Consider the following 26,721-nt stretch of genomic DNA (forward strand, 5'->3'; position numbering starts at 1 on the left):
AACAAATGTCCTTGCAACATGGAATCAAATCAAATCTGATGATAAAAAAATCAGGCTTCTCGTAAACCTTTTACTTTGACATATCCCAAAAGAGACCCATATCGGACCATTTGATAAGACTTTCGATCAGAAGTGTAGAGTGCTGCTGCTGAATGGTTCTCAACCTGGGGTCACGAGAAGAGATTAACAGGACAGGAAGATAATAAATATTTTTTTGAACTTTTTTTCTTGTGAAGTGATCGGTGGTTTTTACCTCTTCGGGCTTTTAAATTATTCAAACGTAACGATCTGAAGAAAAATCGCAGGTGACACGGCTCTCAGCTTCTGGCCATATGCAGCCCGTAAATGTTCTTTTTGTGCAAACCTCTACAAGTGACCTCAGGCTACTCCCTACTTTGCCGGGGGCCCTTGGAGTCTGAGTCATGTCTCCCCTGTCAGCACAGCTCTTCCTCCTCGCATCTCACACCTCTCAAACAGCAGCTCAACCCCGAGTCTGACAGCTGGTCCATCCGTCCTGAGGTTAAACCACTTATCCGTCCATATGGGAGGCGACAGGGGCCTCTAACCTCAGCTGGCACCCTGGTATGAAACAGCACTTCGCCGTACCGGAGGCCGAAACGGACACGGGGTAAACAAAATCTGGTGTTTACAGTACGGGGTGATCAACAGCTGATACAAGAGGCTCATAATCACTGGGTGGGGAGGAGCAGGTTTATTTGGCCCAGGTTTAAGAGAGTTTAAATGAACTTCATCAGACAAACAAACAGACAAACTTAATTTTGAAAAACAATGAAGATTAAACTTTTGTTCACTTTTTAAGAGTGGAGAACTGCAGGAAGTCAACACTAAGCATTTAATAAAATTATTAATAATACCTACTAATTCTACATTTTCAACAATAAAACAGGAAGTCACTTTTTGAATCTGTTGCAGACATCATGTAAAACAGGCCTGAGTCATACAGTGGCGAAACACTGCCCTCTACAGGACAGAAAATATCACTGCAGCCAATTACAAAACGTGACTCAACATTTTCTGCGGACCTTCATTGAGTCATCCATCAGAGCTACAGCCGCACAGTGCAGGCAACAGCAACTGCAGTGCGCTCCTCAATAAAAATGGCAGAATGGCGAAACCAGTGCTACATTTATTTGAACCTCGTACATTAAATTGAAAAAAAATAAAATAAATAAAAAAAAAAATCATTTTCAGAGAGATGAGGATTATGATGACAATATTTAAGAGACAGTTCAGTTCAGACGGCTCTTTTTCAGCCTGGAGGTGTCGGCTGCTGCTTTGCGTTTACGTGACGGAGTGCCTGGAGTTTCTTCAGAGGGAGCCTCAGCCAGGTAGTACAGCTCAATAGGTGGAGTTGGCTCCTGGACGGAAGAATAAAGGGCTGTGTTAGTACAAAAAAACCCCAACATTTTACGCATTTAATCTAGAATTGAAACTGACCTAATCATGTGGAGGGATATGATTTCTTTCAATATGAAGTCATTTGAAATTCTTGAGATATAAACTGTCTTAAAAGATCAGAGTATCTCAAACAACTGCAAACATTTGTTGGCATCTGTTCTTGCCATGCTTTGTACCCTCGTTCAACTTTGGCATGCAGTTATTGTTGAGCTGAAGCAAGATCTTGTGACATTTATATACACATTACAAAGAAACACCTAAGATTTTGTTCCTAAAAAAATAATATTAGGCCATTCCAGTGATAATCTGTATGAAGAGCTCTGTCAACCTGCATGAGGTAGTCGGCGATGTACTCTGGCTTCAAGCACGTGACTCCTTGGGAGGTAGCTTCTGATACATCGACTCTGAAGTCTCCGGGCTTCAGCCGACTGAAGTCCGCAAAAAGGTGAGTGGCCTCTTTGTACAATGATGGGGAGGGACTGGGCAGGACCTGGGGAGGAGGTACAGCCGAGAACCGGGGCTTTGTCATTTTGCCAACAAAAAAAACCCAGTAAAGTCAACATTTGGTTGAAAACAGTGGGGTTATATATTGGTATGGTTGGGGAACTGCCAAACCAGGTGTTTCAGCCCACTTTACCATTTTGTTGTGATTCATCATTCTTACATATGCTTAATCTAAATCTTTCCCTTTCATAAACAATTGAATAGCTGATCTGGTACCTGCAGTAGCGGGGAAAGGAAACATGATTTTCGATTTTTGGACAACAACCGCTAACCTTCGCTCCGCCTGACTGCAGTAACCGCCTGAAGCCCGACTCTCTGTTCTGGTCGATATTCAGCATGACTGACCATCCACTGAAGGCACCCTGAAAAATATAAAGGCTCATTTAGGGGAAAGAAATGTTTTATAAATGTTTTATACTAGTCTATTTAAATGCTCAGGAGGTGCAAAATACAATATCAGTGACATTAACTGAGAATGAGCCCTGTGTAAGTACCCCTTCCTTAGAGTGTCCCTGCAGGGCTTTCCTCCAGCGCATGGCGGCCAAGGCCAGTCTCCTCTGCTGGGAGGTGATGGAGGGCAAGGCATCAAGGACGGAGCTACTGCCCCACTCATACTCATCCTCCTGGGACAAAAACACAGATATACGAATGTAAAATTGGCAACTTTGACAAAACTAAAGAAAAGACTGCAAGGGAAAGTAGAAATGCAGTGTTCATACTAGTGATTCTGTATTCTGTAAATTATTGCAAGCTGCAGCAGCATCTGCAACAACTCTCAGACCAATTTATGCAACTTCAGCGAACCTTTAAACCACATTTAATATTATCACAAGTGGTCATACAATACAATATTATATCACAATTGCAGAGTGAATAAATGATCTTTAATCCTATTTGTGGTGTTTCAGTATCTTAAAAAGTCCTCTAATTTAGTTTTTTTTTTTTTTTTTTAAATATATTTATAAGGATCTCTGCCAATACGCTGTGTTAGTAGTTATCTGCTAGTAGCACTAAAACAGTAAGAAGCAATCCTCAAATTCTGACCTGGATGAAGTGACCCACAGATCGGCAGGCCTCCAGATACGAGCGGTTCAGGATCCATTTGCCAGCCGCCATTGCTGCCAGGTACTTCTCGTTGCGCAGAGGAGTCCCTACGATGATGTGGGAGCAGCTGGGGTCAAAAGACTGCTTGTCCAGGACTATACCACCTAACATACCAAAAAGAGAGAGAGACAGAAACTGAAGCCAATGCTACAAATAAGAGATACTGTACCTAAACAAAAGCTATAGCTACAAGTTGATAATAAATAATGAGAAACTGCTACATAAATGTGAAGATTTATGTCATATTCCGCAAACAGCTGTATGTCCATGTCATCCATGTCCTTAAGCAAGACATTCATCTTCACCTGCTGAGTCACTGTAAGCTGATTTGAGTTACACAAAAATTCATCTGACCTTTTTATTTTCCTTGATGTTTTCTAATATTTATAAACGATGCATTTTGGTTGAATATATTCTGTAATTTTCAATAACGATTTCAACTCTTGAGCAGTGAAATCCTGACTCATTTGAGGATTCTGAGCTTCTGCTGGAGGAAATATTCCCAGACCCCAGAGGCAGATCCTCCTTTTTAGTCTCTTCAGGCCTGTGATCTGTTGCCGTTTTTACTGCAGCATGATGAAATACCCTCAAAGCCCTAATTAGGTGGAAGACTCACCGAGCTCCTCTATGAGGTGACTGTAATCAATGCGTTCTTGAGGGCTTAGGGAGGATAGCTGAAATCTGGGTGGCTGCTTTTCTTCCTCTTGCTCCTCCTGAGAGAAAGAAACAACTTTTTAGCAACAGTAGCTTGATTGAAAGAGATGGTGAAGGGTGCCATATCACAAATGGAGTACTGCAAATAGCCATTGGAATTTGAGTCGCAAAAAGCCAATTTACACAAAAATCCTTGCTGAAAGTTAAGTTCCATCAAGAAAATATTAACGCATGAATTTTAATAATGTAAATGCGAATCCTGACCTGTGGCTCTGGTGCTACTGGGGGGTTGGCGAGAGGGAAGGCGATGCTGGGGGCTTTAGGAGTAAGGATGTCACTTTCTGGTTTTGATGGAGGGGTCGTGACTTTCTGGCCCATGTGCTGTTCAATGACATCGCAGGCAGCTTGGAGAGGACAGAGTGATTACGGTGAGAGTCAAATTCATTGGTTGCAACTGAAGCCATGTTTCTCCACTGTATAGATTTATGGTCAAACTACCCTCTTCAGATGCAAGAAGATAAACAAACCCATCTTAGGATACAAGACTAACTTGAGAGTTGTGTACAGTATTGGGCTGCACCATCTATTTGTAAATCCATTACAATGTTTACCGAGTCTGAAAAGTCAACAGGTTTCCAACAAGTTTCAAAATGGTTATTTACTAAATCAAATTGCACCACTACAACTTAAGCAATGCCTTGGCAGGTAAAGACTTCAGTAATATGTAAATCAGCTGCCAGGAATCAAAAGCAATTAACAATGTAAACAGAAAATCGGTGTAACTTCACAAGCTGTAACATAGCTTCCAAAAATAATATAATAATAATAATGGAACAAATGACGTAGATCAAACTAGCTCCCAATACCTTGTAAATGTAGGTGTGGCTTTGTTTTGGTTTTATTTGCATACACGGAGATATACACTCAGTTCCCAGTTTTCAGTATACAGATAGGTGTTTCTAATATTAAGCCTACCCTCACTGATAAAAATGGGGCGGACAAAGTAATAGAAACACCTCTCAGTATGTAACTTTAGATATGATGTGTAATTTTTCCAAGATGTAATCAGACCAGTTAACTATATTATTGAACAACATTTTGGTCAAATGTGGTCATATCCAATTATTTTACTCTTTAACCCAAATGGCTCATATAATGTTTAGCAAACTAATGTTACTAATGATGGTTCACTTAGCTAGGTTTTGATTACACCTGACAATAATACATATTTAGTATTTAGGAACAACTATTCTCTACATAAGAACTTTATGTGGTGCAACTTGTTTTAATTTAGTCATGTGTAAATCTCCACTTAGTAAAAAATTAAGTTATAACTAGGCTAAGTGTGAATTAACTGTTGGTGCAACTGGCTCCTGATCTCTTACCCATCTCCACCAGCTCAGAGTCTGTCATGGAGTCCCTGAACTGGGGGCCATTTTCTCCAGTGCGGGGAGGTGGCAGTGCGAGGGGCTCCGAATGCTGCGAGGGACTACCAGGCCACTGTAAATTGTCAGCTAGCTTTGCCCTCTCCTCCCTTGCTGTAGGGTCATCCCAAACTATCTGCTCACTCTGGGAAGGCTCTGTGTTTTGGTCCATGGCTGCTTCTCTTGAAACCCTGGAATCAAGACAGACCAGTAGCTATTCCAGCAGGAGTAAAGTCTTAACATGCATGAAAGATGGATGCCGGACTGAAACGTTTGCTTTACTGCTTTGACTGAAACAACAATACATGGCTTCCTTACCTCAGAGCTTCTAGAGTACGTCTGCTCCCACTACGTCCAACTCGGCTCACGTCAGGTGTGTGGGGCCCTGAATCGGCACCTCCTGACCCCAACCTGGAGAGTCTGACTGAGGTACGCCTCCCTGTCGTCAGCTTGGTGGCTGACATGATCTCCTGGAGCTGTCTTTGCAGGTTCTCTCTCATTTCCAGAGTCTCTGAAATATCTGGAAAAAGATAATCAACCAAAGAAATCATCACATTCATTAAGAAAAACAGTGTTGTTTATATCATGTAGCTGTAAAAGCTTTCTGGAATTAAATGAAAGCTGGATAAAAACACCCACCTCTCCTTTCTGTAGTATCATTCATCTCTTCTTGATCTACACTTCCATCACTTACACGACGTAAGGTTGTAGCTTCTTCTGTGGCATTGTGCTCAGACTGGGGGAGAGATAATTAAACAAATAATTAAATGGGCAGCAGATAACTAAAATATAATATTTATTTTCATGAGAAATTCTATTCTACACCAACACAGAACAGTATTCAATGTCTCACTGAATCTTGAACTTGCAGACAAAACACACACAAGCACAGACATTACATCATTACACCCACTTTGCTGTCCTTTGCCTCAGTTCGTGTCAAAGGTGGACACTTCTGAGAGCTGTTGGGAACCTGGCTCAGGTTTAGGCTCATCTTGGGGTTGTAGGTGAAAGGATAGAGAGACTCTGGGACATGCCTCTGCTCCTCAGCACACTGCAAAAACAACATGGTTTGATTTTTAGTGCCCTGCACACAAATTTATAAGAGCTTTCACAAAAAGTAATTGAATAAAACAACTATGAGCTGAAACTCTGTCTCCATAATTAACATATCAAAGCTGTTGATGGGATGATAATTATTTACCCCAAGTGATCTGTGCTAAGTGAATACTGAATGGCAACAGGAGGCACAAAACTGAACCTACCCCCAGGAAAATGAGATCCAAAATTAAATTAAAGTGTATCTTAATATCATTTTATGTACCCTCTTAAGAACATAATTTCTTTACAAGCTTGTTTAAGGAGCATCAAATATATTTCCTCCTAATCTTTGATGAGGTTTGCATGGCGGCTCAGAAAGACAGGGCTTGAATCTTGGCCCTGATCCTTTCCTTTGCTGTTTATGAATTTGTTTATTTAATCAGTTTGTAGAAAAGCAGCTCAAGTGAACTGAAGACTAAAATGCTCCTGAGTCTGAATGTGGGTTTTCTGTATATTATGTACCATGTTTAAGACATTCCCTGCCTTTTGCCTAGAGCGTAGTGGGATAGTCTACAGCCCTTAGTAATTGATTTTAAAGTGAAAAGGTGTGTACCCTACAGCACAGATTATCAGTAAATGCCTCGCTTAGAGTTTGAGTTCCATTTAAAATTTGCTAGCGGGAATCGTACAGCCTGCAGCCAGTACTGGGAGACCACATGCAGTCCTCTCTCCTTCACTCCTCTGTATTCTCGGGTGTTGTCCCCCACACGGCCCTGGTAGATGTAGTGTGTCACTGTATCGTCACAAGCCCACCTAAAATCAGGTTGATGAAGAGATGTTTTTACTATTTGCATCCATATTCATTAAAATAAGAATTATGGGTAGTTTGCCAAAAAAAAAAAAAGGTTAATACCTGAAGTCAGCTCCAAGCGAGGCAGCGATGGCATTTAGCTCACTTTGCATTTTGCTCAGCTTCTTTCCCACGCAGACCACAACACCAGTCAGGGGACCAGCTTCTGTTTCTGGAGCCTTACATTCAAAATCGGTACTAAAATTAGCATGAATTGTAAAAAAAATTTGTTCCTGCTCTGTGTGCTAGTTAGAGTTTATGTACTGTATTTTTTGTTTACTGTATCTGGTTTACCTCCTTCTCAGTTGTCTTGGTAAGCTGGGGGCTAGCTGAGACTGCATGCATATCTGAGACTTTAGTGCGGGTGCTGTTTGCCAGAGCCACTTTCAGGTTCCTGTTGATGACATCCGTCAGTGGAGTCTCCACCCTCTCTCCTGGCTTGGATCTCCCACCTGGAGTTTCCAAAGCTCCTAGTGCATCCTAAATATAAGAAACAGTCCATAAGTAATCTATCATATGTTGGTGCACATGTTTTGCTAGAAGCCAAAGTAAAAATTATATTCTAGCACTCTGCTGCCTTCAGTCAGTCCCAACCTTGACATTAAAGGAGGGCCTGAAGAGCTGGTCTCTGCTGAGGAAACGAGAGGGAGTGTCCAGGTGCAAGGAGGGCTCCTTTTGAACTGGGTTCCTCCTGCCGCCCTCCTGGTTTTGTTTGGGGGTGCCAATGTCTTCTTTGGGCTTCATCTCGTCCAAAACAGAACGGAACACTTTGCTCTGAAAGCGACCTAAATCCAGCGGCGTAACAGCCTTACCACTCTGGAGACCCAGCAAAGGGATCTCTGGAGACAAACTAGCTGGAGGAGGCATGGTTGGCTTTTGAGAACCAGTGACAAAACTCTCCTCATCCCTCTCTGTGGAAGAGGAAAACAATAATTCTCAGAGCACAGGAACCAATCAAAACTGGGCCTATAATCAGACAAAAAAAGGAAATCCACTGCAGAATCACACTCAATCATGACTCTCCAGATTTTTAACCCCTTTAAACAGGACTTTTGCTAAATTATATATTAGTCAATTTAGTTAGATTACTCAAAATACCTTATTTGTAAATTCAAATAACATCTTGGATAAGGGTTAATTCGCATGTGAAACCAGCTGACAATGACAAAAAGTATACATTTTAAAAACTTTAAAAAATAAGATTATTTTCATCCATCATGTTCTACATCCAGTCCATGCAAATAAAACAAATAAATTGCTCTTCCAAACTACACAGAGCTACCAAATTGTTTTCTTACCTGGTGAGGGTGGCAGATCAACTAGAAATTGGTCCTCTTCTGCCCTCTGGCCGGTCCGAGCAGACTCTAGTATCCAGTTCATGGTGACAGCAGGAAGCCCCCACTTCTTTGCTGCCTGGTACTTTGTGCCTTCGGGGCTCTGCAACACCAGATGAGTGCTGGCCAGCATGCGTTTCTTCTGGTTGGCCAGGCGCACAAAGTAATCCTGAACACTGAAGGTGGGGGAAAAGAAAAGATGTAGATTTAGAAAAGGTAGTTCACAATGAGTGGGCGGGGCCACATGAGGGTAAAAAGTATGCAGCAGAGAGAGTGAATTTACTGTATGATAGAACAATGTGTATACCATGTTGATTAAAAGTAAAACCGCGTTTGTGTCTGGACAAGATAGTCATACTTGGCTCCAAGGTGCTTGGCCAGCTCCACCAAAGACTCTCTCTCTGCTCCAGTAAACTGGCTGACGGAAAGAACACAATCCTTGAGAGGTAAACTTTCGTCCATCACAGGAACAGGGGTGAACAAAGGGTTGGAGGAAAGCTGCAGATAACACTCCTTCTCCACACACATAGCCTGAAAAATAACAAGAGCAACACATAACTGTTAGCTATCAAACTTACAAAGCATTCCCATAGCACACAAAACTGATTATTTTCATTATCAGGGGATGTGTCAATTACTTTTTGATTAATCTATAAATCGTTTAGTTGATTTAAAGTAAAAAAAGTGGAAAATGCCAATTACATTTTCCAAGAGCCCAAGGCGACATCTTCAAATATCTTGTTTTGTTAGATATTTGATTTACAATAATATAATACAGAGAGAAGCAGCAAAGACTCACATTTGAGAAGCTGTAACCTGATCATTTTGGCTCTCTTGTCTGATTACTAATCTAAACATAAATTGAAAATTTGTTTTGGATTTTAGATTTTTTTAGGCTAAATAATTTTGGCTGTAGCCTCAAAAATGAAACAAGCACAATTTTATTAAAAGATGATTAACAAAAATAAGTATTGGCCTCTTGGTTCGACCACTTGACCGGTTGACAAATCAACATGCTGCATTGTAAAAACCAAAAGTGCCACGTCGTCCTGCCTTCACAAGTCAAAAGAAAACAGCATGGGTGTGATCTTACCAGCCAAGTATCGGTGACCACCTCGTCCACCGTGGCCTCCACTGAACAGCCCAACAGTGGCACCACGGCATAGTCAGCCACAACCCGCGTACGACCCATCAGCACCCTGCCTCCATTTTCTTTCACCAGCAGAGAGAGCTGGGCTTCAGCCTCAGTGCCAAAGCCCACGAAAAGGAAACATTTCCCAAAAAACAGGCCTACTTCACTGGCCTCGTGCAGGGTTGAGTCTGGCTCTGGTCTCCTGGTCTGGTTTGGTGCCCAGGGTTCAGGCTTAGGCGCTAAAACTGTACTCATGGACTTCCTGGTGTTGCTCTCTGTTGCTGGTGGGGGAATGTCAACTGGAGGATAAAAGTCCGAAAAGATATAACAACCAGGCTTCAAATGTTTTAGACATAACTTAATGGTGTATAATTACACCAAACACCTAGCAAAGCCCTCAATAACAGATACATACCTACTGTTGGGTCATCATCCATGTACTGTGATAGGAGATCCTCCTCTGCTTGCCTGGGAGTGCTAGGACTGGCCACAGGAGGACCAACTGAGGGCCGGGAGGTGGGAGTGTGATGGGCCGACACAGACACAGAGGCCACAGTAGGGGGCAGACAGTCAGGGTGGAGGTAGCCTGATTCTGGGAGTAAACTGCCTTTGGTGAAACTGTCCAGCAGCCACTGCACTGTTACTACATGCGGGCTGGGAAGTAACACAGAGACATATCATCATTTACATTACAATTATCTAAAGTTTCTACATTGCAACAATACTCTCCATCTTGTGCATTTTCTTTATTGGGACTAAATATGATGTTGCAAATCAAATGTACCATGGGACTTCAGTCAGTGTAGGCTATACTTCCATTAGTACTCTAATGTTCCTAAACCCCCTTTAAAATTATCAAAATGTTTTTTTATGGCAATTTGGAAATACCATTACTATTATTTATAATACACAGATTTTTCAGCCTAACATATTTTTTATGTTCAGAGACCTTGGGATTCAGTACTTTTTTTATAATTTTGCTTGTTTAAAAGGTCAAAAAAAGGTCACATCCTGAATTTAGGAGACAATAAACAGTATGAAGAGTAGTAATCTCTGTAGTTCACACCTATGAGTCACTTTGGAGAGAAAGTTCTTGAGGTCCTGATCCAGCTCTCCCATTACCACATGTGTGAGTTCCTCGCTGGGCTGGTTGAAGCGCAGGCCTCCGGCAGCGTTCACAAGACGCCGCAGCTTCTCCAGTTTCTTCCCTGGCAGGCCACACAGGTACAGCTGCAAAACATTTAACACGTGAAATACACCCTCAAATTTGTCTTTCACATTATCAGTCAAAGAATTACCACATCAAAATTGGGGAGCAGGAATTGTCCACTCTTTATGAAAAGGAATATTTTACTTACTTTACAGCCATCTAGTACATCATCGGCTGGACAGATGGTGAGGTCCAGGCTATCTACAGGGTCCGGAGCCTCCAGACGGCTGATTGTGCCATTGGTGAGGGCGGTGTCATGTATTGTCATGCTGGCGTTGACAGAGATGTGGCTCAAGCCCAACAGAGATGGACCCTCTAGAGTTAAATAAATAAATAAATAAATAAATAAATAAATAATCCTGCATGTTGTTGTATGTTACAGATCTAATGCTCAAGTCAGAAATATTAAAATAACATTATTAAATATAATAAACGACAGACAAGTGCCCATTCATTTGTGGCTCACCCCCTTTCTTGCTGGTTCCAGTAGGGGTAGAAGTGTGTGGCCTTTCGGTCTTTGATGCCGTGCTCTTCACAATGTACCTGCTCTCGTCTTGACAAAAGCCCTTCTCTATGCTGTCAAACAGCCAGTGCAGAGACACACAATACACATTCCACTTCCGAGCACACTCGTACTTCTGACCTGCAACCAAATACAAATACTGGAATCTAAATATAAAGTATAATATAAAAATATGATTTATTCTTTTTTTGTTAGTTAGTGTGATTAATTTGAGCAATGTGCTAAAAAGTGCTGATGAATCACCTGTTGGTTCACTAACGATGAGGTGTGTACACTCATTCATTTTGAGCTGACCGGTATAGTTGGCTCCATGCTGCTCACAGAGCCGCTGCACCTCTTTGCGCTCTGTGCTGGAGAGGCCTGTCACACACACAGTACAGCCACGCAGCACAGGGCACAGATAGCCCTCAGTGGGTAGATCTGTATACCTGAAAAGACTAAAAGAGGCAGAGAGAAGCCTAATTTTTTAAATCATTTTTAAAAAAAAAAATCATTTTTCATATTTTTATTTGCCATATTATTAATTTCACAACTACAACTATAATTTTTTATGTTAACGTGATGTACATCTACACAATATATGGATAGAATTAATGGGTTTCCAAATGAATAACATGCTATGATGCTACCAAGTTCACAAACCGTGTCATGCAGATATCAAAAAGGACATGCAAGTGTAGACGAGAGTGTACCTGCCCTGAGATTTCTCCCAGCAGGCTTTGACCCATGTGGGCAGCAGGATGGGTTTACCCAGGCTGGCAGCTACCAGGTATTTCTTGCTGCCTACCTCTCCTGCTATCAGATGTGTGACAGACACATTTAGGTCAAGATAGACCCGTCCACCCATGAGCTGCACCAGATCCATCACCTCTGCCTGTAGAGGGGCCAGACATTCAGAAAAACTTACACATATAGGACACTTTAGAAGACACTATGCTGACTTCCTAACGCTTAAACGACTATGGAGTGCACTACATTACAATTTTCGTACTATATGTACTTTTGGATTACATCTATCTAACATTAGGACGAGCTCCTTTCACATGAGCTGGTCCTTTCCAGACTTTCACTATTAAAGACACACACTGAAAAGTATGCCTTTGATTGTGCCCTGACAAGATTCAAGCTACATTCATTAACATGCCATGATTTGTCATTTCCTATTTTTTACTAGCTCTATTCTGTGTTCTCGCAAAGTATATAACTATAATCACTGATACATGTGCTATCACCTACATCAGACAGCTGTTGTAAGCAACAGACACCTAATACATCCACACATCACCACCCTCTCTACAGTTTACAAAACCAAGTTTCACAATGAAGTAAAGGAGATATTTCTGCTCTTTCAATTGTACTGTATCTGAATAACAAAATAAAATGAAATTAAACGTATTGATTGAAGCCGTCCAAAACATCCAAACCTTTGACATATTGTGCGTCAACAGCCCCCATATGCTGGTGTTTTGAGTGTGACATAAAGACATGTATTACAGAGTGAAGGAAAAGACAGTGTTGGCATAAAACCACATAAAAGCACACTAAAAACAATCAGGAATTGATTGACACACTGAGATCAGTCTGATTTTATCCGTTTCATTTTTTACATTATAATTACGCTGATTACTGCTTCATGTTTTATGTCTCAACCATTCGCATCCTCACTGATGTTTTTGGCATTTATTAAACTGCTGATTTCAAAAGAGCAACAATCTACAAAATATCAGACGCGGTGAACTAACCCGTGTTGCTTTATCCAGGCTGGTGCAGGAAACAGTGATGTCAGCCATGGCCATGTTATAGACAGGCATCTCAGCTTTGGGGACACAACGCTGCTGTTGCAGGCAGTACAATACCACCAGTGGACTCACGACCCGGCAGCCAAGCTACATGACCAATAGCAGAGTGAGAAAGAGACAAATTAATCTCCATTATTGTTTTCCACCAATTCCTGTGAAATTCTGGATCTAGGTTTTGATATTTGAGTTAGACCTTCTTGCAGTGCAGAAAGGCTGGAGAGGTGAAGCTGCTGAACACAAACAGAGACTTGTCCTTCTGGTCCATCTGTAAAACAGCATCCTCATCGATGGTTTTCAAGTACTTCTCCGACTGCAGCTCCAAAATGGCCTGTATACACACAAGACAACTACTATCATCGTCTACAAACAAAGAGACAGTAAGGCAATGGCAAAACATGTAAATGTCATCAGCAAGTTTAAGCCAGATGGTGGCGTTTACCTCATACGCCTTGACAGCATACTCTGTTTTTTGTCCTTTACTTTCCACAAACTTCACAATGAAGCCTTCCTTGTCCCCTTTGGACATGGTCAACCTGTGTAAACACCAGTTAAATGACAGCATTTGTTACAATGGCGCTGGCCGGCCTTAGCAGTGGCCTCTGGGCTGACAACGTGACCGTTTACAGGTAATATGCTACGGCTGAGTTTTTTTTTGTCAAGCTAGAATATACATTTCAGCAAGCAAATATGAAACTGTCCACAGACTGGAACAACGTTATACATACATTAACCTACTACTACTTCACTTTAAAATAGTCCTTTAAGTTAATATTAGCTAAACTGATGGGTACTTACCTCCTCTTAATGGACTCAAGTCTTCTATTTAAATTTACAGTCTGTACTCTGACAGTAATCAGTATTAACTCTAACTAGTCATGGGAAACTAGCAAAGTTATTATGTTTTTTTTTTTTTTTTTTTAACAAGAAAGTCGTCGAATTGGAAGAGTTCATCTAACGCTACTGCCAGTCCAGTTTTTAGACAGAGCCTGCGCCCAATTCCTTGAAAGGAACCGTGTGACCGGTTAGCTAATATTCCAACGTATATAACTTAGCGTTAACGTTAAAAATGCTTCAAAAATCATTAGTATTCACATTGTCATAAAAAAAACGGTTACTAGTACTAGTACCCACAGCACTGGCGAAATTAATGAAACATTTTACAATAACTTAATGGCAATAGTTTTGGCGGAATCGAAATGCACTGTTTGTTGATATTATTCGCGCCTTTGGCGTAATTTCCGGTGTTCCCTACTAATCCGACCGTGAGGAGACACGCTCTAGTGCTTAAAGGATCCACGGCAGCGAGCTAAACATTCCATATACCAATGATATGGTGATGCACCAGAACTACAAGTCACACAAGTATACTGTTGTGCGATTTTCTGTATAAGGCTGTCTATGAATAAAAGAAAAAAATATAATACACAGACGGCGTTGGTGTCCATTTTTGTATTGCGCAATAGGAGGAAAGAAGCCACAATATACCCCGAGTATGATCCTGCCTGTAAGATTTCAATCGTCAACAATACACCTGTGTTACAGTGTACTTATACCCAGCAAACAAACCACCTGTCCCCTGTTTTAGCAAACACGCATACTAACACATTGGCAGTCTCTACATTCTTGAACACAGACCTCCCCTGAGACAGGACAAGATACAGCTGCATCTGTCACAGGGACGAAAAAGATAAAGACCCTGGGAAACCTACTGCTCATAGGGTCACACAGCTAAAGTTCTCTATAAATGACAACATGCACAAGTAGTAAAATCATAACATTGAGCAATTATCATAGCAATACATTTGTTAAAGAAATATAAGTAGAATAATTAAATCCAATAAATCAAAAACACTTAGTAAAAAGGCTCTTAGTTTAATTCATAAGGCTATAATCTTTCACTATATTGCATCAAATCCGATATTGCTGATCCCACATTTGGTGTAATATATTGCAGGGACCTAAATAAAAGCCAGGTCTAAACATTCAACAGCTTTAGCGTAAATGTGACTTTGATTATCCCGAGGTTATGAGGGAAGACCAAAAGTCAAATTAATATCTAAATAACCAACGTCATGTAACCTAACTAATGGTTAAAAGTAAGTTCCCACAAAAACCTTCTTGGTTTAAGGATAACTTTGCAAATTTTAGAGGACTATGCGGATTGAGAGGATGTAAGCCTATTGGTAAAACCATTTTAAACTAATTGCTCTATTCAATAAATGTGTTGTCAACTAATTTTCCTCCAGAGAAGATATTCATCTATAACAAATCTTGCTGGTGGCATATTATCTGAGAGAACTGATTAACAGATTCCACAGAAAAATACAAAATATTTCTATAATATAGGCATAGCTGCTGCAAGTTTATTATATGTTTTGAGTTTCTTTTTTAGTGTGCAAGTTTCTAAACTATCTTTCGAATGTGTCTCCTTCAAATGAAAAATTATATAGAAGTTCCTACATGCAACCTATAAAATTTTCTATTCAAGTTAAACCCCTTGAAAACAAAATTGTGCTTTCATTAGCTTGCAAGTATGGAATATTAAATGCTCCGATGTTAAATTCAGTGAAGTCTGTGAGCAAATTTTATATAAAGTTGCAAGGCCAAAGCCAGGATCCTGGGTTATGACTCCCAGTTATGTCCAGACACCAAAAATAAAGTCTCTTAAAACTGCTTATTGAGTTAATTATTCAATTATACTTTCTGTAATTTTATTATTATTATTGTGTGAAGGCCTTGTCCACAATGTCAGGAATAAAATTCTGGCGGGGAAATACTTGATTTAAGGAATTAATTGTTGTCCCAGAAGTGGTAAAAATGTTAAATTTTTTTAACTTGCATTTAAAAAGATGATGAAGGTAATGATGTGACAATTTTTCCTGGCCTGGAATATTTCAAACAAAACTTCATTGACTTCATTTTGAGAAAATACGTGTATTATTTTCCTTCTTTGGCAAAGACAGAATAATTTTGAGTTTCTACTTTTTTGAACATGTTTGGACAATACACACAGCTCACACTGGTGAAATCTGTTACTTCGACAACACAAACGTACATACAAAAGAACAACACTGTGGGTTCCCTTTTATTCTTAAAATTTTATGTACAAGTGTGACTGATTTTTTTTTAATGTACATTCAATATAGAAAGTTTATATACGTAATATTACATTGAACATTTCACAAATTGCACTAGTCTTTCACATAGATTCATAATCAGTCAACGTCATTCGTCACATCTCAGCAGAAGCTCATTTCCGGTGGTTATTATTCACTTATAAATATTCTAGTGCTTTTTGCATTCTGGGGGAGAAGGATGATTACTTTAAAAATGTGAGGCAGAAAAGGACAGCCTTCAAAGATACAGCAGAATGAAGTATCAATTAAGATCAGAGGAATAAGAGACTGGACATGTTAAGAGCAGATCTGTGTCAACCTTGAAAGAGTGGGTGGAACTAAACTTGATCAAACCGCCAAGAGGTCGAGGGTTCAAATGGCATTTTCTTATGAAGAAACAGGGCAGAGAAATCATACACATCCATTTTCTGATATCGTATTTAAACATTTTTCCTATTGAGAATCCATTATATGGACTAGTAAATGACATATTTATGTAAGAGGCGTATAGCTCATCTGCACAGATGTGTCACAAATGAGGCCCCCCTCAGTTAGACATGATTTAGGGGTAAATGTAGCCAATGGGGATATGACAGAGAGGAATGCGATAATGAAGAAGACACAATTTACCGATAATAAGCCTCAGTCTTCCAATGTCTTTCGCATGAGAAGGAAAAAGAAAAAAAAAAAAAAAAAAAATCTAGAGTAAAAAATATATTCATACAAAAAGTAAACTCTTCTGTATGTCGTTGGAAGAAACAAGAAAAATACTGAAACAAAACAAATGTGGTCATCCATTAAAACAATTTCCAAGTGTTTATGAAGACTTGAGTGCCATTTGTAAGGGGAGAGGAGAGTGATACTGGAGGTGGTGTCATAGAGATTTTGGTGACAGTCAATGATGGCCCGCTCTCCTCCGTCTTTCTCTCTCTCTCTCTCTCTCTAACCCCTTGGTCTGGGGAGCTGAAGAGTCCTTCTCTGATCTGCGGCCGTGAAGCTGCAGGGCAGTCTGGGTGCCTGAGTGCGCCTGCGTGTGTGTGTGTTCATCAACCTTGGTCTCCAATGTCGTTGTCCACAGGGGGTGGGACGTTGGGCATTACCGTGCTGCCAGTTCCTGCTGTAAGGTAGCCTGCTACTCCTGGACCTACAGGTGACGATAAGGTAGATAAAATACAGTGCAGGTGTGACTTATGAGGACATTTGGAGCACTAATGGTGAGCTACAATGATGTACTAAACTACAGGACATGAACTAGTAGTTTGTGTGTGGGGACAATGACTGCAACGTTCATACTTTGGCTCCAGTAAATGACTACATTTACATGAACTGCAATATTCCAACTATTGACTCCTTGACTTAAATATTATCATGAATGATGGAGGTGGAGCCATCGTCTTAGGTTCTGCTTTTGTTCCCGCAGTACTCCGACCCCTTTGGGGGAGTACACCATTTACTAGACACTTAAAAATCTAGTGTAGCATTAACGGCTGCACAAATTAATCTCAGGAACTGGAAGACGGCTGGAGTACCTCCTTTTCAGGAATAGATGACAGAGTTTGAAAAAGTTGTTTTCACAGAGTGCATTATAATAATAGTACAAAAAGAAAATCTGCTGAAGTGGAGCATTTATATTTTCTTACAAATTCATAAGTGAAGGATGAGGAAGACGTATACTGATTTCCATGTGGAATTTAAGCATTTGTAGTTTCTCTCAGAATTTTTTTTTCTCACTTTTTTAAAATTTCTTACCAAGAAAGCCACTTTAACGCCCTGTTGTTTGTGTCCGTGTTTGCGCTGCTTAGTGGAAAAAAATAGCTCGCTAATCACTACTACCACCTCCTGAGGAGTGCTGAAATATAGGTTCAGCAAATCTCCCCCAAAGGGGTCGGAGTACTGAGGAAAACAAAAGCCGAACCTAAGACGATGGGTCCACCTTCATCATTCATGATAATATTTAAGTCAACGAGTCAATAATTGCAATATTACAGTTCATCTAAATGTATTTATCAGTACTCTGGGTAAAAAAAAAAAATGTATATTATTTTCCAAGCTTTTTATTATTTGACCTAATTTTTTAGGTGCATTTGGGTCTTTGTTGGGGCGGTGTCATTGTACTATAAAACTAACACACTTGCATTGTATGACACTGAAAAACAGACTCAATTTGGACCACTGATGTCAATTTTTTTTCCTGAAATGCACTTCCACATTAACACTAAGAATCAGAGATAATTTCACCTCAACTATCTAAAAAATAGCTTGAAAAAAAAAAAAAAAAAAAAAAGGGAACTTTTTGTGAAGCGGATGGTCAGTTACAGGGCAAACTTTTAACACATTTGCCTCAATTCCTTCTTTTGTTAACTTTCTGTTGAGTCATAGTATAAAGGCACTATTTTTTCCATTGCTGGCTCCATAATGCCACCATTTTAAACTTTTTTCAGGCTTTATTGTTTTCCATTTGAAAACAATATTCTTTTCTTACCCACAGCAGACTGGTAACCCCTTGGCCTTTCCCAAATATCACATGGGACTGTAATCACAGTCATGCGTGAAAGTCAGGGCCATTTTTGCCCGCCAAGTTTTAATACGTCAACTTTCAAAGGCATTTTTGTTAACTCCTGAAACTGGAGTGTGATTAAGAGCTGGTGGATGAAGATTGTAGGACAAAGTTTTCAGCGCTGCAAAGATGGAGAGGTGGAAATGGAAAAGTAATTGTGGGTCAAAGATGGTGGTAAAGAGGCAAGGAATGGTTAGGCGTTAGGAGTGAGGTCAAAGTCTACCTGCATCAGAGCAAAGAGAGAGGAGGGCTGTGAGGACCCAGCTCAGGAGTCTAGAGCCCACCTCGCAGTGGGCTGCTGGCAGCCAGAAGAGAAGGAGTGGATACCCCTGAGGAGGAAATATGGAGGACAACGAGGAAGAGAAGGGCAGAGCCAGGAAGTTATAGGATGTGGAGAGAAAAAGGGTTGCTGGGTTTAAGCACAAGTGAGGAGTCAGCCACAAGGTGTTTTTTTTAGGATAAGGCAAAGCAAAAGATTCAAAAACAGCTCAGAGAAAGACACTTAAGACTTACCTTGTAAGCACTTGGAAAATATTTCAAAGGCTTTGTTTGTTAAGAAACTGTCTGAAGGGTTCGATAGCAGGTTAAGAAATACTTTACCTGTCAGGTAGCCTGCGGTTTGAGACTCTGAGATGAAAAGATCATGTTTCTGGTCTTTGAAGGCACTCCACACTGAGGACCTCGCAAGAATTTCATTCACCTGTAAAGCAGTGATTGGCACAGAAGTTCAAATGACATAAATAATCATCACGATGGAAAGAAATTAACAACAGTAGCTTTCGTTCAAGAGTTTTGATTCATAATCCTATCATACCTGTTCGCCGTACTGCAGACTGCGAGTCATGGACTTGAGAGCCTTTACTATCTGCGCCTTGGTAGCTGAAGGGTTGTCTAATGTCTCCAGGCCGATTCCTTCCAGTAACTTCAGGAGGTATGGAACTAGCTCCACTCTTAGAGCCTGTTCAGTTCATTAACAACATGTAGTATTGGTTAGGCAACAAGGTCATCAAATCTGGTGTAGGAAAATTAAAAACAATAAAGGTGACTTTTTACCTGGGCTACCAGGTCTGTCTGCTCCTTCTGGAACATGCGATTGAGAGCTTCACAAGCCAATCCAGCCATGTCTGCCCGAACTTTCATCCCGCTCATTAGGGGGCCGATAGTCTCCAGAGAAGCCATGGAGCGTACACACAGCTACACACAACAAAACAGCTTTAGTTAATGTATCATGTTGCCAGCAGAAGGCAAAGTCAACATTGAGCAACCTGTTCGTAGTCAAATCAAGTGGTGCTGTGTATATTCTGAAAATGAAAACTGGTCTTTGATTTTCAAGTGTAAATCCCTGATAAATATGTAAAACAAGCTGGCTGAGGTTAGCCAGGGCTAAGAAATGCTAGTGTAGAAAGCTCTTACTGTATATGAGTCATCTAAGTGACACTTTATTTTTCAGGCCCTGTTTTTTCCAGTTAATTTCCTGGAAACTTCTACCTCGTAGTTTATTAGCTGGTAAGTAGTTGTAAACTACCAGGATATTTCCAGGATATTATATGGGAATTGGAGAAACTGTTAGTTGCTATAGTTTTTAAGTACCCACATGTTATATATGTGAGTTTTTAAGAAAAAAACTAGGAAATTATGAAGCAGGTGATTGAAAAAAAGTTATTTAACAGAGGTCAATAACCACTGGAGTGTTCCAGAATGACTAGCAAAAATTCTTTATTTCTATTCTGCATGACTTTGAACTGCCATACATAACAGATCTGCTTGGTCATCAGTAAATATTAATTTAACTGACCTCTCTGCTGCATATTCGTTGAATTGCATGCTTACCTGTAGGTTTCAGCTGCAGTGGAAATTCATTAGTTTTGTGTTTCAAATCGATGATGAAAAAAACCACACTCCATACTATTAAATTTTGCAGACTCAGCAGTTATACTTTCAAACATTTCCACAGACCAAACTTGTAAAATAAAGTCACTCAGTCTGGCCGATTTTCTATCTAACTAAAAAATGAAGAACATTTTTTGACATCTGTTTATGAACTGTTTTTCGCTAACCTACTAAATCATTTCCTATTTTTTCTTAAAAACTTCAATATAATGCGTGGGTGCCTAATAACTTTAGGAACTAACACTTTCTGCATTTCCCATATATTAGTACATATGGTATTTATTGGTATATAAATACCAGCTAATTTTTAGGAAACTGTGAGGAAAGTCTCCAAGAAATATGGGGTCTGTAAAATAAAACTTACCATCATCTATATACTTTGACTCCTCACCTCATTGTCTGATAGCACGTGGATGAGACGGATGGAACTCTTGGGTACAGCATTGTTCTTGTGGTTGAGAGCTGCCAGGACACGTGGCAGGTGACCCAGAGGAGGAACTTGGTCGGCCAGCTGGCTCTGTGTGCTGAACAGACATACTGCTGCTGTGGTAACTGTCTCCAGAGCCTCACCCTGCAGGAAACCAGAGATATCAGTAAGACGTGTGAGAAAACAGAATAAAAGATTAGGAATTTTGTTTCTGTCTCTCGGTAAAGCAGCTCACATTGGGGTTGTTCTTCTCCAACAGCTCAGTCAAAGTCTCCAGGAGCGACACCAGGAAATCGCGAGGCTTGCGCAGCACCCAGCCTGGCTGAGCAATGAAGATGCGCAAGAAGACTCCACCAACTTCGAGCTCACCCTGTCCTGATCCATAAGCCACCGTGAAGTCCTCTGGTAACTGAGCACACAGAAGAATTTACTGTCATATTAAATCATACACAATAAATTACTGTTTTAGTGCAACAATGCATTATTGCACTTACCTTCCAGTTCACGTCAGGATTATCTTTCTGCTGTTTAAAGTGCCTGAGAAAGATTCAAAATAATTAAGAACATGACATTGGGTGACATAGAATTCTTCACTATTTCACATTTACTCAACTAGCTATCAGTAAAATATGTCATCAAATTATACGTCGTACTCAAGCATCATCTCCCGAACAGTGGTGGACACTTTCTCCCTTGAGCTGTCATTCCAGATGAGTTCAGGGTTTTCGTGCGTTCCCTCAAATATGTGCACTGCTGCCTCGGCGTTGTCTCGCATTGCGTCCATGAACACACCAGGAAGGAAACGCATCAGAGTCAGACGCACCTGGCAGAGAGTAAATGATTAAAACTATTAGGTAGATGAGGATATACAACAATGCATTATGATGCATGAATATTTTAATTCTATTGTAATTTTTTTTTTTTCCTGTTCAGACTGACCTTGGGCCCAACCAGCTTGTCTGAGGTCATTTTGGAGAAGAGCTCTGCAGTCTGTGTCCGAACCTGGGGGTGTGTGCAGTTACAGAAGAGGTCCAGCAAGTATATTAGGGCACCTGGTGGACAGAGAGATTAACATGAGCATCCGAGCATTCAGAATTCACATAAATATGGAGCACTCTACAAAAAAAAATGTAGAATTACACTGACCTTTGGCCATAGCCTCTTTGACTATCTTTGTGTTTGATGTCAGTGCATACAGGGTTTCCAGCACCATTTGCCTGCCTAAAAGATGCAAAGATTTTCTTTAAGCCCAGCGATACAACACTAGAATAATTCTAGAGAAAGAACAAACACAAATCGTAAGACAGTGAGTTATTTTTTCGTGTCTTAAGAGTATCTTCTTACTGGAGGGGAGTGAGTGCAGAAGCAACAGAAGGTTGGACAACACCAGAGACTCAGCAATGTTGCTCACACATTCTTGGTTTGATGTCACTGTATTCACAGCCTGCAATATGATTAAAATGTATGGACTTTAGCAATCAAAGATATTTATTTGAGATATAACAATGCCCAAGAACAGTTGATCCCCACCTCCAAAACCAGCTGCTGCACTCTGCCAGCTCCATGAACCCGCAACAAAGAGAAGAGCAGCTTGAAATGACCAATGCACTCTGACTCTGAACCTGTAATTATACAGAGATAAGTGTTTAGAAAAGTAACACATTGCGTAAATCTGTCTTTTGACTGCAACAACAGGTTGTGTTCTTTAGATAAAGCAGGACCAGAGGAGGTGTTACATCTCACCAGGGTTGTTCTTGATGACATTGCGAAGAGCCTCTAAAGCCATCTCAGCAAAGCGAAGCCTCTCAGCGTGCTGCTGGGACTCTACCTTATTACTCTGACTCATGGCCAGGAGAGTGTGGAGGTACTGGGCCTGGGATCCTACGTAGTCCAGCAGACTGGCTGCAAATGCTTTGGGATACTAAAACAGATGGTTAAACACATTATAGCAATATAAAAGGTTTTTATCTATTTAATGGTGAAAATAAACCAACTACATGATAAATATGGTTGTTTAAGAACGGAATTTCACACTATTGGTCATGATCTGCTTTATGCTTTTGTTCCTTTCTTTATTCCCTAAACAGAAGACACTGAGAAAGGGCAAACAATAAAAACACAGATTGGATGTGGTTGTAATTCTATGTTCTTCAACTCACCTCAAGCGGAAAAGTTGGCTGCTCATTGTAGACCCGCACAAATATCTCCCCAACTATCAGCTCTTTGCTGTGATCACTGAACAAAAACTCTGCACCAAAGCTTTTATCGTTTTCCCCCTGTGAAGAGACGACAGAGACGATGCATATATAACTTTTTTTTTTTTTTTTTTTTTTTTAAGATTAGTCCAATATAGCTTATCAATAATTTTTATATTAATATCTATATATGAAATTTCAATCCCTATATAAAAAGTTTGTTACCAGACCCTCTGTTAGGACAATGCTTGCTTTGACTCATTTGGATCAACCACAAACGCAGGTTTAACCTGTATCATTGTAGCTGTTTGTAATGAACATAAGTCATTCATTCCCTTTCCTTTTTTCTGTTCTTTTTTATATTTCTTCAATATGTAAATTGAAGCTCATATGCCACTTGTTATGTATTATTTGTTTGGAAATTAAATAAATTAAATTTGGAAAGGAAAAAAGGATATGTGTCTTTCCTACCCTCTTGATGTTTCCCTCCTGTTGACCCTCCAGGAACTCCAGCAACTCGGCTCGTGTTCCGTTGTTCCAGATCAGGTACGGGTTCTCCGAGTTACTATTCAGCAGCTTCAAGACCTAAATGCAAAACAAGGGATGGAGAATTCAGTCTGTTGTGGCTGTTTATATAAATAATTGCTCCGTGACATTCCGTTTCATCCGTTCAACTGACCTCAGCGGGAGATCCTGTTCCCAGCTTCCTTGAGATATATGGCGTTAACATGGCTGCTAAGCTCTTGCGGACGGTGGGGTTCTCAGGAGGTGTGCCCTCGATGCCGTTGGTCTCTGAAACAGGATTGTTACCCTCTGGGGTCTGTGGTGTTTGGGTGTAGCCTCCCAGACGGCTGAGAGATACCAGGCTGAGCTTGGCCAAGCTGTTTGCAACCTCCTGTTGGTTTGTGTCCTGGCTGGCCTGCACGCCGCTCTCCTCCAGAGTGTAGTCGTAGTTGAAGAGGTGGACCAGCAAGTGCCAAAGCACACCAGCGTGGTACAGATGGGTCTGTAGGAAGAAATCCACTGCGAAGGAGCTGACGCACTGTACTGCCAGGGCTGCAGTCTTTGGCAGACCCTGAGATAAGACGACAGGAGAGAACATGAAACACTGCCGTGAAAAAAAGACACCACTTTGGTATTTGTAATTGGTTGTCTGGTTCCAGAACAAGAGTAAGGCTAAAATGTAAGATGCTACTTGTTGTATTTCAACTTGTAGTATGCTTTACTAAATCCTCACCACACAATGACACATCACCGTAAACAAGCAAACTCATTGCCAAGGTTGACAGGCTTCTGAGCTGCTAGAATGCTGTATGGCAAAATGTCACAAATTTAAATGTCACAAATAGAAATTAATATCCCCTAACTATATTTCCTTAAAATGGAAGTTGCAGGAGAGAGAAATCTTAAATCTTAAAAACCCTTCCAATATCTATGTAGTCTTTATATTTAAATCAAAGGAGGAAACCTTAGAACAAGAAACAATTTTTTTTTAAGCAGCTGCATGTTTTAACAATATTACTGGCATATGATAACAGCTTCTGATTGTCTTGCCATGGTCTCATTTGTTTATTGTTCTAGTACCAAGATATCACAATTGACTTGGCAACGACATATTGATGTTGAAAAATACTATACAGCACACCTTTTGAAAACTGTTTCACCTAGACAAGATGACATAATTAAGAAATTGCACTGAATTGTCGATGATTGCTTTTACAACTGAATTCTGAATTTTTGCTCATTCCCCTTCAAATTCTTGCTTTCTTAATAAAGAAACAATAGAAGACTGGGAAGAATAAAGTAAACATATTAGATGCAAGATTCTCACCTTTCCATAGTACAAGATATGACATAGGTTCCTGATGATATTCGGCAGTTCGATGATCTTTTCCCTGCATTCCTCAAACTGGGCTGCTACACTGTAGCACTTACAGATGTGCCCGCACACCTGTGGCACGTTAAAAATGTTGAAAAAGTGTTAAGGAAATCGTAACAACCTCATCTGTATAGAGCGGTGACTACAGGTGACTAAAGACTCAGTTTTTCGTGATCATTTTACCTGCACAGCCATGTCATCAGGTTTGCTTGATGCAGTTAATATAGCAACACACCGAGAAAGAGCCTCCAACAACACCTAATTAAATAAGGGCAACAATTTATCATTATTTCAGTCACAGTTCCCCACACACCGCAGTACACTGGTCCACAATATGTGTACATACCTCAATGCCGTTCTCGCGGCGTAGCTCCTCTGCATTAAGAGCTGAGCAGTTGACTGTGTGGAAGGCCAGTTCAGCAGCAGCCGGAAGGAGAGGGGAGGTTTTAGAGAAGAGCTGTTCGTCTTCCGTTTCCATTGTGATTGTTTTGATGAGCATGGGGTAACCAGCATATTTGTAGGGTTCCAGTTCTGTTTATAGACAAAGAAGTGGTCAGAGGACAACCAACACTTTTTTACCCAAATTCACAATTTTACTGTAATAAACCATTTGTTTATTACAGTACCAAATCAAATGTTTCTTTCCAGATGAATAGGTAGAAAGAACAGTAGCAAAAATTAAATCAATCTTAATACCTTGTTTGTGTCGGTTGAACAGGATACTCTGGGTTTTGAGGATGAGGATGATGTTTTCTGGGTCGGGGCCATCCAAGACTCGGGCAGACTTTGTGCAGAGGAACTCATAGGCTTTGTTGACTTTCTCAAACATGTCCTGAAAAAGAAAAAAAGAAAAAAAAAAAACAGGTTGGAAACAACTATGAGAATATTCTAAGCTCTTACATAAATAATATATCAGTAATGACTGTAATACACACCCTGCCCTCTGGGTTCTTGTCAGGATGGTACTTCTGTGCCAGTCTGAAGTAAGCTTTCCTGATTTTACTCTCCTCATGCCTGAAGACAAAAATGCCGAACATAAGGGTGCATTTTATGTTCTCTATGTTTAGCCGAACTTGGATCCAAATTTACTTTACTACTTGAAAAACATAAACATTTTTTTCTGTTCTACTATCTGATTAAATATCATAAAGAATTTAGGAGAAGTAATAAAAAATTTAAAGCCACTCACTGCCCCTGTCCTTTGGGGAGGTTGAGGACATCGTAGGCATCATCTACAGACATGGAGGGAGGCTTCCTCTCCACTTCCCTCTTCCACGCCTCAAGAGTGTCTTTTAGCAGCTTCACCTGGAGGGATAATGGTGGTGGATCACAATGTTAAAACAACCCTTTTTTTATTAATAAAAGCAGGGCACTGATAAGGAACTACAACCTCGAATAAATAAGGAGAAAAAAAGAGACATACAGCATCTCGAATAGGCCAGTTAGGGAAGCGGGTGGTGTCACACAGATGTCTGAGGTAGTAGATGTTGCAGAAGAGCTCATTGTCCAGCTGAGGGAAGCTGATCACAGGAATGGGGCAGTACTGGTAGAGGGCCCGTGTGTTGCTCTGCAGCCTGGGGCTGAAGTCAGCTACGTGGGCTGCTATCTTCTCAATCATCATGCGCCTGAAACAGAGTTCAAACAGAAACTATTAAAATTCCAA

The 26,721-nt window shown here is 40.5% G+C and overlaps 2 protein-coding genes across 3 annotated transcripts in view; both read right to left on the reverse strand.

Annotated features, from left to right (window-relative positions):
• Positions 1–697: 697 nt before the first annotated feature.
• Positions 698–14,230, reverse strand: topbp1 (DNA topoisomerase II binding protein 1). 2 transcript variants are annotated; one of them, XM_040127357.1, is made up of 28 exons: positions 13,790–14,230; positions 13,434–13,527; positions 13,188–13,322; positions 12,938–13,081; positions 11,888–12,069; positions 11,439–11,632; positions 11,139–11,315; positions 10,821–10,987; positions 10,529–10,692; positions 9,878–10,116; positions 9,424–9,743; positions 8,689–8,861; positions 8,295–8,506; positions 7,591–7,907; positions 7,291–7,476; positions 7,060–7,175; positions 6,836–6,959; positions 6,019–6,159; positions 5,745–5,841; positions 5,424–5,625; positions 5,067–5,296; positions 3,946–4,085; positions 3,644–3,740; positions 2,968–3,131; positions 2,418–2,546; positions 2,196–2,285; positions 1,748–1,909; positions 698–1,379 (listed from the first exon to the last, which is right to left on the reverse strand). In XM_040127357.1, exons 2-28 carry the CDS (start codon positions 13,518–13,520, stop codon positions 1,251–1,253), a joined length of 4,518 nt encoding a protein of 1,505 aa, XP_039983291.1. In that variant the 5' UTR covers positions 13,521–13,527; positions 13,790–14,230; the 3' UTR covers positions 698–1,250. The 2 variants fall into 2 exon arrangements, with proteins under 2 accessions (XP_039983291.1, XP_039983290.1); XM_040127356.1 differs by having other exon boundaries at positions 9,424–9,761.
• A 1,745-nt stretch (positions 14,231–15,975) lies between these two features.
• LOC120789797 (dnaJ homolog subfamily C member 13-like) overlaps positions 15,976–26,721 on the reverse strand; it is a 34,989-nt gene continuing 24,243 nt past the window's right edge. Inside the window, exons 35-57 of the mRNA XM_040126824.1 lie at positions 26,482–26,683; positions 26,248–26,363; positions 25,994–26,072; positions 25,755–25,890; positions 25,405–25,589; positions 25,242–25,316; positions 25,011–25,130; positions 23,859–24,254; positions 23,651–23,764; positions 23,144–23,260; positions 22,728–22,905; positions 22,515–22,606; positions 22,329–22,428; positions 22,131–22,205; positions 21,924–22,036; positions 21,638–21,807; positions 21,479–21,521; positions 21,220–21,393; positions 20,949–21,128; positions 19,721–19,861; positions 19,482–19,625; positions 19,268–19,367; positions 15,976–17,254 (exon numbers count right to left, since the gene is read on the reverse strand). Of these exons, the coding sequence (XP_039982758.1) occupies positions 17,157–17,254; positions 19,268–19,367; positions 19,482–19,625; positions 19,721–19,861; positions 20,949–21,128; positions 21,220–21,393; positions 21,479–21,521; positions 21,638–21,807; positions 21,924–22,036; positions 22,131–22,205; positions 22,329–22,428; positions 22,515–22,606; positions 22,728–22,905; positions 23,144–23,260; positions 23,651–23,764; positions 23,859–24,254; positions 25,011–25,130; positions 25,242–25,316; positions 25,405–25,589; positions 25,755–25,890; positions 25,994–26,072; positions 26,248–26,363; positions 26,482–26,683 (3,148 nt within the window). The 3' untranslated portion in view covers positions 15,976–17,156. The remainder of the gene's footprint in view (positions 17,255–19,267; positions 19,368–19,481; positions 19,626–19,720; positions 19,862–20,948; positions 21,129–21,219; positions 21,394–21,478; positions 21,522–21,637; positions 21,808–21,923; positions 22,037–22,130; positions 22,206–22,328; positions 22,429–22,514; positions 22,607–22,727; positions 22,906–23,143; positions 23,261–23,650; positions 23,765–23,858; positions 24,255–25,010; positions 25,131–25,241; positions 25,317–25,404; positions 25,590–25,754; positions 25,891–25,993; positions 26,073–26,247; positions 26,364–26,481; positions 26,684–26,721) is intronic.

This window comes from Xiphias gladius, chromosome 5 (genome assembly GCF_016859285.1).
Source record: "Xiphias gladius isolate SHS-SW01 ecotype Sanya breed wild chromosome 5, ASM1685928v1, whole genome shotgun sequence".
NCBI classification, from domain to species: domain Eukaryota; kingdom Metazoa; phylum Chordata; class Actinopteri; order Istiophoriformes; family Xiphiidae; genus Xiphias; species Xiphias gladius.